The 12585-nt window shown below is 50.0% G+C and overlaps 1 protein-coding gene across 1 annotated transcript in view; it reads right to left on the bottom strand.

Annotated features, from left to right (window-relative positions):
- Positions 1-12077, bottom strand: part of LOC136854164 (poly(A) RNA polymerase, mitochondrial-like) — a 133890-nt gene extending 121813 nt beyond the window's left edge. Inside the window, exon 1 of the mRNA XM_067130435.1 lies at positions 11679-12077. Coding sequence (XP_066986536.1) covers positions 11679-11769 — 91 coding nt within the window. The 5' untranslated portion in view covers positions 11770-12077. The remainder of the gene's footprint in view (positions 1-11678) is intronic.
- Positions 12078-12585: the final 508 nt, after the last annotated feature.

The following is a 12585-nucleotide window of genomic DNA, read 5'->3' on the forward strand; positions in this document are numbered from 1 at the left end:
TCTGTTGGAACCACACATCTGCCTTCAGCACCTGCACAACTGACATGTTCTTCCAGAATGCGAGGGGATGGACCAATGCTGCGGACTTTGTGAGCTCTCGGACGAAGCGTACTGGTGTCGTCGTCTCCTGCTGCAGAATACGCTCTCCTTATCGTCTCACGAAGCCAGAAGGAGATGGTGTTCTTGGACACTTCTTTCTTGGTCGAGCCAGTACTAATGAAGAGTCGTCGACACTCAGGCTGGAGATGTCGAGTCCTCTTCAGATAGCACCGCAGCACTCTAACAGGACACAGTAGCATCTCGTCTGGTTCATTACCTACAAAGTCCCCTAGGGAGGGGATCGTGAAGGACTTGCACCGTGTGTCAGGGACCGAAGGATTCTGAGTCTTCACCACGAAATCCGGGATGAAATCGAGCGTAACTGATCCCCATCCCCTCGAGTGTTTACCATTGAAGGAAAGTCCATGTAGTTCGCCAACTCTCTTCACCGATGCCAGGGCTACCAGGAAGACGGTCTTGGGGGTCAGAGCCCTGTCTGACGACTCTCGTAAAGGCTTGTATGGTTCAAGAGTCAGGCCCCTTAGAACGAGAGTCACATCCCATGCAGGGGGCCTCAGATCCCTGGGTGGGCAAGACCTTTTCGAAGCTTCTCATCAGTAGGGAAATCTTGAAGGAGGAAGAGATGTCTACTCCTTTCAGCTGCAAGACTAGGCCGAGTGCGGCAAGGTAGCCTTTTACAGCTGAAACGGAGAGAAGCTTCTCTTGGCGAAGGAAGACGAGGAAGTCCGCGGCCTGCTACATAGTAGCTCCAACCGGAGAGATACCCCATCCACAACACCAACCACAGAAGATGGACCACTTTCCCTGGTATACCGCTGCGGAGGATCGTCTGAGGTACCCTGCCATCTCTGTCGCTGCGCAATGCGAAAAACCTCTTGCTCGCAGATGGTGGATAACCTCCAGCCGTGAAGGACTGCACTGCCTAGTGGTACTGCTCTACATGGGGTTGACACAGCAGGTTGGGCCAGTGGGGGATCTCTCTCGGCGCCTCAGAGAGGAGAGCTAGCAGGTCGGGATACCAAACAGCCTGCGGCCATTTGGGTGGCACCAGAATCATCCTGAGATTCGGAGTGATCATCACTTGGTTGATCACTTGGCGAATCAGACAGAACAGAGGAAAGGCATAGACGTCGAGGTTGTCCCACGGGTGCCGGAATGTGTCCTCCGCAGTGGCCCATGGGTCCGGCACAACAGAGCAGAAGACCTGGAGTTTTCTGTTGTGCCGGGTGGTGAACAGGTCGATGACCGGACGCCCCCACAGGTCGAATAGCCTTTCCGTCACTTCCCAGTGAAGGGACCATTCGGTTCCTATCACTTGATTCTGGCAGCTGAGCTTGTCTGCCACAACATTCCTCTTGCCTGGAATGTACCTTGCTGACAGCTCTACCGAGTGAGCCGCGGCCCACTCGTGCACCTGCATTGTCAACTAGTGGAGCAGGAGGGACACTAGGCCGCCCTGCTTGTTGACGTATGCCACTAACATGGTATTGTCGCTCATCAGTACCACAGAGTGTCCCATCACTCGATCCCAGAACTCTTGGAGAGCCAGGAAGGCTGCCTTGAGTTCCAGGATGCTGCTGTGAAGGTGCTTGCCATATCTGTGCCACACTCCCGAAGTCAGCAACTCCTCCAGGTGTGCGCCCCATCCCTCGGTTGATGTGTCTGAGAACAGCAGCATGTCTGGAGGAGGAGTATGCAGGGATACTCCTATCAAAAGGTTCCTGCCATCCATCCACCAGCGAAGGTCCTCTCTCACCTCCTCGGAAAGAGGAATGAGGAAGGACTGGGGGTCTCGGGACTGGGACCAATACTCCTTTAGCCTCCATTGTAGAGACCGCAGGTGAAGACGCCCATGAGGTACTAGCTTCTCCAGCGACGACAAGTGACCGATGACAACTTGCCACTGCCAGGCTGGCTGCTCCTGTTGTGACAGGAACAGCTGTGCTGCCTGCCTGAACCTGCTGATACGAGAGTCCGAGGGAAAGACTTCCGCTGCCACCAAGTCTATCAGCATGCCCAGGTACTTTATCCTCTGCTTGGGGGTGAGATCTGACTTCTCGAGGTTCACCAAGATCCCAAGATCGTGGCAAAACTCGAGGAGTCGATCCCTGTCCTGTAGCAACCGCGAGCTCCCGCTCGCCAGGACGAACCAGTCGTCAAGATACCTCAGTAGACGTATCCCGCGCGAGTGGGCCCAAGCTGACAAGAGAGAGAAGACTCTCGTGAATACCTGGGGAGCAGTCGAGAGCCCAAAGCAGAGTGCCCTGAATTGGAAGACCGTCTTTCCGAGGATAAAGTGGAGGTACTTGCGAGAGGACGGACGAATGGGTATTTGAAAATATGCATCATTCAAGTCCACTGTAACGTGAAGTCATTCTCCCTGATGGAAGCAAACACGGATCGCCCTGTTTCCATCGTGAACCGAGTCTGGCGAACGAATCGGTTCAGGGGGGAGAGGTCTATGACTGGTCTCCATCCCCCTGTGGCTTTCTCTACGAGAAATATACGGCTGTAAAAGCCTGGAGACTGGTCCGACATGACTTCCACAGCACCCTTGCTCAGCATGGCTTGCACTTCTTGCTGTAGTGTGGTGTCCTTCGGAGATCCTTGGACATATGTGCGGAGATGGACCGGAGAGTAGGTGAGGGGAGGCCGAGACTCGAAGGGTAGTAGATATCCCTCCCGAAGGACGTCCACTATTCAGGTCTTGGCTCCGTGTCACTGCCATGTTGCCCAATGGCTCGACAGGCACCCCCCAACCTTCGGCAGCATTTGGGGGGGAACGCCGACCCTAGCGTTTCCCCTTCTTCTTCCCCTTGCCCCCTTTTCCGGATTGGAAAGCGGGTTGAAAGGGGTGGGAAGACCCACCCTTTCTAGAGGAAGAAGAAGGTTGGGTGTTTCCATGGAACCCCTTCGAAGACTGGGACTTCTTAGGGGCCGAGGAAGTGCCAGCCTGGCCCGAGGGCCTGGCTGCAGTGGAACGCAAAGACCCAGAGGTCTTGGCCACTGCATGGTGGACAAGCCAGTCGCTGTTATCGGCCCGGCGCTTCTCCACTGCAGCGTCTACCAACTTCCTAGGGAAGAGAGAGGCGGAACCCAGCAGCGGTCCATTCCTTAGGGTCATTGCCGACTCGGGTCCTACAGACCTGGAGAAGCAAGAGAGAATGGCATCTCTTCACCTCAGGACCAGGTTAGCCCACAGGTTTGCCGTCTGGTGGGCGAGATAGGAGATGGCCCTACCCCCCGACTGGCATAGTCTCTCAAAGGCAGAGTCCTCCCCGGGTACGATAGCGCCCGAGGAAGCAGCCACCTTCGATACTGTGAAGGACCACAGATCGAGCCAGGAGACTGCCTGGAAAGCTGCCATGGCGGTGGCTCCCAGGGTTGCGGCTTCTTGCTGAGAGAGGGAGATGCTCTCTGCAGTAAGTTGCTGCAACGTAAGACCCGGATGCAGACGAACCAGGTCCGGGTCAACCTGTTTAGGCGGCAATGCCCTCTCCGATGGTGCGTAGAAGTGCTTCTGGCAAGGCAGAGGAGGTTCCTTGTCTGAGTGGTTCCTTCTACATGAATTGTCTTGCCCAGACACAAGACCATTCACCTGATCGAGGACCCCTTTGGCAAGCATGGGCCACGGCAGCCCCACCGAAGCCTTGGGTTCCTTCTTGGGTCCCCAGTAGGATTCAAGGGACGACGGACGATCCACAGATGGGGCCGTGGTCCCTTCCCCGAGGTCATTGTGCTGACAAATCAGCGCAATAACCTCAGCAAACGTCCTCCATATCTCGGGGGTGTCTGCATCCTGGGGGAGAGGACCCTCAAGTCCTTCCAGGGTGCGGTCCTCCCGATCTACTCTCCCTGTAGGAGGGAGACCTCGGCAGACCCCCGTGATCCTTCCTGCACTACACAAGTGTAAGACCTGGTCAAGCCGAGGACCGAGCCAGGTACTGTACATACGCCCCCAGGCAGCATAGACGGTGCTCAGGCCAGCAGTTACCGGGGCAGAAACATCAGCGCGGCAGCCAGGAACGTGCAGAGGAGGAGCCAGGGATGAAGGCAAGGGTGGTGCGCGAGCAGCCAGGCCGGGCTGAGCCAGGGTCGAACACATGGGAGGCGTGTCAGTAGCCAAGCTGGGTCGAGAGACCGGGAAGCGAGGAGCGGGAACCATAGTCATGGAATGGCCAGGGTCAGCAACAGGGGCAGGAACAGTCATATATGGCACCGATGACGTCACCGTATAGGAAGGCTCAGGTCATGAGAGTGGGGCCAGGAACCCAGGAGGCACCAGCACAGGATGGTGAGAGGCAGGAGCAGCCGAAACCTGGGTATCCAGGTGTGAAGTCATTGACACAAGCAGCTTCGTGAAAGCAGACATGGTGACAGTCATGGTGGTAGCCGAATGAATTGTTACTGGAGTGGCAGACAGATGAGACACCAGGCCCTCCAGTGACGGAACGCCAGATAGACCCAGGTGTAACCAGGCTGAGGGTAAGTCTCATACCTGGTCCGTATCCACCCCTAAACCTGAAGAAACAGTCAGGTTAAACTGGGAAGTCTCTACTCGTTCTGGGGGAAAAATTTCCCCCCCAGCACGAGAAGAGACCCCCGAGAGCATGTCCTGATCAACCAACCCCCCACACCCTTCCACACCCGATGAAATGAATGAGGAAGGGGAGGGGGAGTCCTCACCCGAGGGAGAAGGAGCAAGCAGGGGAAGTTCACAGGGAGGGAGAAATGATCCCGATACATTACCACCACTGGAGTCGTTGGGGGCGTTACCCTCGGACGATTCCTTGGCAGGCTTCCGACGGTAGCGCCTCCTCCCTTCGAACCTCTTCCATTGCTCGGGAGACCAGGAACAACACTTGCTACAAGGAGCATCGCGCGAACACACACGTCCCCTGCAAGTTGGGCAAAGGGCGTGTGGGTCCGTGTCGACGCTAGAACGAAAGGTATTACATTTCTTGCTTCCCACCCCAGGACACACATGCTGGGGATAGGAGGGTTTAGAAGGTTTATCAACATTCATCCTCAAAAAAAAAAAAAAGAAAGGAAATTTCTCACCAAAAAGCTGAAGGGCAGTCAGGCAGAGAGCGAAGAACAACGTCCGCATTCCACGATGGCCGAAAGCAAATTGGAATGTTTACATCCGGGCAGGTGGTACTCCCCCTCCTGGATGGTAGTTAACTGCCACCACCTTGTTTGAAAGGTCAACGGCCATTTCCAGCCTACGCTGAAAGTAATTCCTAATGTAAAGGACCGAAGGTTTGTATATGTGTCGGAGGAAATGTAATGTAAATGACCTCAGGCTTGTATAGTTAGGAAAAATACAATTTACTTTCAAAAATGTGATTTGTTCCGACACGATATACAAACCGTTAGTCCTTTACATTAGGAAGACTCACTAGTTGGAAGGAGGAATTTGAGTGAGTATCCTGAACTGACTGGAGTTCTGCACACCTGGGCTATTCCTCCTGGTCCAAAGAGCGAGGAGGAGTACCGTGCCTCTGACATACTGATCGGAGTGTAGGAACTGCAAGATCAAATGTCAGATAGTGGACCTTTTTGCATGAGTGAGGAAACGTGACTCATACGAAATAGGGTGGAAGAATCTTAGAGTTGGAGGCAGTAAGGAAAAGCTTAGATAGGGTTTCCCTTATTGCCAGACTCTACTTCCTCCCCTTGCTAGAGGAAGGAGAGGAATTGCTTCTATGCTTCTAGGAGAAAAGTAGAATGGGTGCTCAATGTGTAGTCTTACTGCATCAGCGCCAGGTCCAGCACGTGTTGGTTCACATACTATTCTCATCCCGAAGGAGAAGTAGAAGGACAGGGAAGGAGGAGGAACAGAGGCCAGTCACTCTCGGTATCCTTCTCATTTCCAGAACCAACACCTTAGGCGAGATGCTACTCATCCTCTTGAAGGAGCTGGGTAAGAAAACACAACTTGTTGAGCATCCACCACAGGACCAAGAAAAAAAAGTTCCAAGGGCCTGTGGGCAAGACCATAGGAAGACAAGAGTGTGGTCTATGAGACCACGCCTTGTTTCCAGGGGAAGTTCACAGGGAGGGAGAATCGAACCCGACACATTAGCCACCACTGGAGTCGTTGGGAGCGTGTTACCCTCGGACGATTCCTTGGCAGGCTTCCGACGGTAGCGTCTCCTCTCTAGGAACCTCTTCCATTGCTCGGGAGACCAGGAACAACACTCGCTACAAGGAGTGTTGTGCGAACACACACGTCCCCTGCAAGGTGGGCAAAGGGCGTGTGGGTCCGTGTCGACGCTAGAACGAAAGGTATTACATTTCTTGCTTCCCACCCCAGGAGAGACACACTGGGGATAGGAGGGTTTAGAAGGTTTGTCAACATTCATTCTCAAAACAAAAAAGAAGGAAATTTCCCATCAAAAAGCTGAAAAAGGACAGTCTGGCAGAGAGCGAAGAACAACTTCTGCATTCTACAACGGCTGGAAGCAAATTGGAATGTTTACATCCGAGCAGGCGGTACTCCCGCTTCCCAGATGGTAGTTAACTGCCTAACCCCTTTGTTTGAAGTTCAACAGCCATTTTCCAGCCTATGCCTGAAAGTAATCCTAATGTAAAGGACCGAGGGTTTGCATATTGTGTTGGAACAATCCTAATGTAAAGGACCGAGGGTTTGTATATCGTGTCGGAACAAACAGCGAATGGGCGAATTTTCCACAAATAATGGGTAGATACATTCCAAAAAGAAATCCACAAATACGTGAGTCTGCGAATAGTGAGACCGCGAATATGAGAGGTCTACTGTACACTTCTTCCCTCCCACCGCAGGACATACATGCTGGGGGAAGGAGGACTTACAGGGTTTGTCAACATTCATAATTGCTAGCAGTAGGAAAAAATAAGAAAGATCCCACCGGGTAAACAGCTCAACAGCGGTTAGGGCAGAGAGCGAGAAAACACGTCTGCAGTGCATGACGGTCGAAAGCAAATTGGAATGTTTACATCAGGGCAGGTGGTAGCCCCGCCTCCCGGACGGTAGTTAACTGCCTAACCACCTTGTTCGAAAGTTCAATGGTCATTTCCAGCTCCGCTAAAAGTAATTCCTAATGTAAAGGACCGACAGTTTGTATATCGTGTCAGAACAAATGCTTTTCATTGCTAAATACAAGCACAACAAAACATAATACCCTTCTTCTACATAATAGGCATTACCACCAAAAGTAAATTTAAAGAGAATACATAAAACTATACAACTTGCAGAAAAGTACAATCTCTCTTGCGACAATAAGCAACCAAAATACGGTACAGTGAACCCCCCGTATTCGCAGGGGATGCGTCCCACACCCCCCCGCGAATGCTTAAAACCCCTCTAAAAACACTTAGAACTGCCCATTTTGATAGCTTAAACACAGAAAAACCCTGTAAAAATGCTTATACCTGAATATTTTAATAGTTTTATCACAAAAAGTGCATTTATTCATGAAAATTACATGAAAATACAGTAATTAGTGAATATTTCTCAGTGAAAAATACCGCAAATCGGCGAATTTTCCGCGAATGATGGCTAGATATGTTCCACAGAGAAACCCGCGAATGCGTGAGTCCGCGAACGTTGACAACGCGAATACGGGGGGTTCACTGTATTTCTAAGTAACAGCTCCACACGGACTGTAGCCTATGGAATGGTTCCGCAAATACGAAAGTCATTAGGGAGCTTTACGTTCAAGAGGGGGCTGGCTATGGAAATCTATTATAAAAGGAACTATACTTACCTAACATACCCTAACCTAACATATCCTAGTAGGCCATGTTACTTAGGTGGGAGCTCCGCCCCCTGGTGAAGGAACCCCGGTAGAACTATATAGTAGCTCCGCGGCGGCGACAGCACTATAACTTGACTTTTTCTACAGTTTTTTGGTTGCTAATTATGAATTTACCTTTAATTTTTGGCGCCCGAGTGTAATTAACCTATAATTAACCTCTGAAGTTCATCCAACAAGGTAGGGGACCCGATGGGAAAACGGGGTTATGGGTGGGGTATACCCTGGGGACAGGTGGTCTGCTCCCTCCCAACCAACAAGCTAGGGGACCCGATGGGAATGCAGGGTTCTGGGTGGGGTATACCCCCGGGAGAGTGTTATTTGGCTATTAATGGCTCATCCGCATGTTTCTACCCTACAATTTAGGGGACCCCTAGGGAAAGCAGGGTTGTGGGTGGCGTAGACGACGAGGCATGAGAAACCGGCCAAAATTTACTTTTTACAGCACCCCAAACATGAGAAACCACTAAATAGAGAACAAACAAGAAAATTAAATGAGCCAACACAAAGGCAGCCCCTCCCATTACTACAATCCTCCTGAACATTTATTGGGGAGCCATTGGTTCATCCCTCACTCCCTTACTGAGGAAACTCGGAGTTTAGGGACCTAGCCCCCAAAACACTTATCTAACCAATCATGTTGCGCTGTGATCCCCCCACTGAGGAAAACCCCCTAAACGTTACCACTCAAAGTTGCTAACACGCCCCCCTCCTCGGGGGCTGTCCTTTTTCCAGGGTTCACATACGAGTCCTGCACATGATAGGGCATGGGTACGTCTGTTTTGAACGGTTCGTATTTTGTCTGGCAAGTGCAATAACTTGTTAATCTGTTATCCCTATGCATGAATCTAACACACCCTGCATGCAATCCTCCCAAACTATAAGTTAATACAGCAAAGAAAAAACACATATACGCTTTTGAGTTTATTCTTGTAAGTTTCAACGTTCTTGGTTGCACTTACCCGCAACTGTTGCAACACAGGTACCCCCCTGGACCAGTACTGAACGCAGCGCAGGAAGATTATATCCCCCCGAACCTACTGCTAAACATGGCGAAATGCATTTACCCCGCCAGCCCAGTACTAAACTCAGTGAAAGTGTATCTGTACCCCAAAAAAAAAACTTTCCCTGCACACATTTTTCGTACTACAGCATCGTTTCTCTGCTTCCTTATCATAACCAGCGGGATTCCATTTCCCTGAACCCATTACTAAACACTGCAAAATGCATTTAACCCACCAACCCAGTACTAAACACAGCAAAATGCATTTACTTTGCCAGCCCAGTTCTGAACTTGGCAAAGCATCATTTCTCTGTTTCCATATCATAACCAGCGGGATTCCATTTCCCCGAACCCATTACTAAGCACGGCAAAATGCATTTGACCTGCCAACCCAGTACTAAACACGGCGAAAGTGCATCTGTAACCCAAAAGATACATTTTGCCCAGCCGCATTTTTCTCAAGCATTTATAGTTTCTTTGCTTTATTGTCATAACCAGCATGAAGCTTTTTCAACAAAACTATTCCTGTTACCGTCGCGTAAGTTTCCCCCTTCCCCCCAAATACCTCATGCAAACCCTTCCCCCCAACATCTAATTGCACCAAAAACCGCCCACTTCCCACCCCCTCTTGACCCACCACAGCCCTTATCTGCTGCCCATTCCTATGCCTTAAAAAATACAGATTTTGCGTTTCTTGTTCAGTACAGTGGTTGAATCCCTTCTGTCAGCGTCGCGTTCATCTGAGCCTATAACTCGGTATACCCCCCCCGTGTCTTGTGCTAACTGCTATATCAGTTACCGCAACTTTTCTGCCTACTGCTTAGGTAACTACAAACGGTTAATCAAGCTTTGTCAGTAGGAAGTACAATTTTGTAGGTTATATACCTGGCTGAAGCCTATTTTAAGATGCATTTCCTCGACCCCAACACCAGGTTCCATGCACTTTTAAAGGCAGCAAGTGATCTCTACCCTCCCGGTCATTAAGGCAAGGCCAGTTAGTTCTGTTGTTCATTTTCTTATCTGCAAATTGTTTTTTCCTGCCAGGTTGCTCCTGCCAGCCAGCTTTAAGTGCCTTCCTGCTCTTGTTTTTACCTTGGAAACTGGTTTTTTTCTCCACTTTTACGGCTTCTGGTAAAGTTGGTGAAGTTTGTTTTTTGTCGGCCACACGCTTTGTCCCCGTCCCCCTTACCAGGCAGTGTTTCCTCCCTCCCCCCACCCCCATGGTTACGCTTCTATCCACACTCGTTCCCGAGTTTCCCCGCTTGCGCAATCCACCTCTCACCCCCTTCTTGCACCGCTCCCCACTGACCCCCGCCTCGTTACCCCCTACCCTTTCAGCCACTCCCTCCCTTTTGCGTATGGCTACCTCTCGTTTTCCCCTCCAGCCAGTGCCCCCGTAACGTAAACATGTCCGCTCCACTTCTCTGTTTTCCCCCACCCACAACCCCGGATTCCCACAGTCCCCCTTCACTGTTGAATAGATTGAGTGAGGGGGCAAATGACACTTGGCCGCCAACAAACAAACTCGCCCCCGTTATCAATAGCCGTAAAAGTGGAGAAAAGGTAGATTACAGTTTCGTATGCTGGGCCGCCTAACTCATTCTGCCCGTGCCGAGATCCCTCCGCCAAGGTAAGTAGTTCCACCTAAACAGCTGACGAACAACGACCTGAAATGCCCCGAGCCTTACCGACCCAACCTGACATGCCCCGAGACCTACCTTGCCCTGAGACTTACCTCAGTCTCGTCCGAGTTGCCAATATGGCTACGTCCGAGTCGTATCCGTCCCATGTTCAATTTGCGGCTAAGAATCCAGTGACCCTTATGGATTTAGGTGTTTTGTGCAATGAAGAGCGGTCATTGCTCGTCTACCTCATCAAAATGCGGTCTAATTTTGCCGAATCACAACAACCACGAGACGCATTCCACGCGGTTGTGTTCCCCCAGTTCCAGTTGTTCAGATCCCGCTAAATGCATGTGTTCCAGCGCCAAAACGAAGAAGAATGGAGATACCGATATTGGCCATTCCGGATTTCTCCGACGTTTCCAACTTCGAATGAGGTACGTGCTATTTCGAACAGTTTACGATACACTAATTGTATGGCCCTTCTGGGGGGGTCCGGGGGGCGAAGCCCCCCTCGCCATGTGAGGACACGCCGTCCTGTGTTCGGTTAGGTCGGTTTCATCAGGTTAGGTAACGACCTGGGTTTCTGGGGGTCCAGGGGGCGAAGCCTCCCGGCCAGGTAAGGGCACGTCACTCTGTTTTCGGTTTGGTCGGTTTCGCCAGGTTAGGTCGCCATCTTTTTGTATTCGTCCGCCGATTCTCTAGCCGGTACCCACTGCCACCTGGTAGTGGGTCACGGCTAGGAAATTGGCAGACGGAAACCCACAGCATACGAAACTGTAATCGCTCCAAAACCAGTTTCCAAGGTAAAAACAGGCATGGAGCTAATATATAGAACTGCCATCTCCCCTGTAACTCTACGCAGGCGCGACAGCATTCCAGGATGGCCAGCATACAAAAACATAATAAGTTCTGAGGTTAATTACAGTTGACCAACAAAAAAAAGGCTAATGGTAAATTCTTTATACACATCCTTAATAGCCTACTATAAAAAAAGTCAATTTCCATGGTAAATTCTTTATACACATCCTTAATAGCCTACTATAAAAAAAAGTAAATTTCCAAAGTAATACCTGGCACTTATTCAGATCTACCGTGTCGTCAATTCGCATGAGGTATCGAATTGGCGGTTGCCTAGGCTAGGCTAAGCTACAAGTTATAAAAAAATATAGCTACATCATTGAAACTAATTACCAGTTGAGAAATGGGAGCACAGCTTAAAGGAATGTCGCAACAGGTAATGATTTCTGGTGAGGCGTCTTAACAACGTTATAGTTCCAGGCATTTTCAGGCCGGTGTAATGTCAACATCAAGTACCGGCCAGATGATGGATAACATGAGTTTGTTGAGGAGAATTGTTCTTAATCAACTTTTCTTACATAAAACGAATTAGATAATTTTGGTATTACGGCACTTCTAAAAATTATTATAAATAAGGTACCATAAACCTTAGAAATTTTCTATTTTTTCTAAGTTTTATTTAGTATACTCAATTTTAATTTTCAGATTTTGGAAGGTAACAGTAACGCAACCAATTCTATAGCGCTCGTGAGCCCACTCGAACTAAAGTCTTCAACTTCTCGGCTTAGTCCCGTTTCTATTACATACGGGGTCGTCTTTTTGGATGAACTGCTTCCATTTACCTCTGTGGTGCGCTTCTGCTTCGTCAAGTTCCTTGACTCTCAAGTCCTCCCTCACACAGTCTCTCCATCTCTTTCTTCGTCTTCTACCTGCAGGGCACTTCTAGATAGTCTCCGGAGCATGCCTTACAATAAGGTCTTCCTCCCTTCTCTGTAGGTATCCGTACCATCTTAGTTTCCCCTCCTGCATTTTCCTTGAAATTTCCACCATCTTTGTTGACCCTCTGATATACTCATTACTGATCCTATCCTCCCTCGTTACGCCAGACATCCGTCTTAAGATTCTCGTCTCTGCTACGTCCATTGTCTTCTCTGTCTTTGCCATACTTGCCGTTTCTTTACCATATAGCATAGCTGGTCTAAAACCCACTCCCTTATGGAACTTTCCCTTTAGTCTTAAAGTATGACATGATAACGAAGGCTAGACTGAATATATTGCCTCGCAGACTAACTTTCTTGGA

Source organism: Macrobrachium rosenbergii, chromosome 3 (assembly GCF_040412425.1).
Source record: "Macrobrachium rosenbergii isolate ZJJX-2024 chromosome 3, ASM4041242v1, whole genome shotgun sequence".
Taxonomy (NCBI): domain Eukaryota; kingdom Metazoa; phylum Arthropoda; class Malacostraca; order Decapoda; family Palaemonidae; genus Macrobrachium; species Macrobrachium rosenbergii.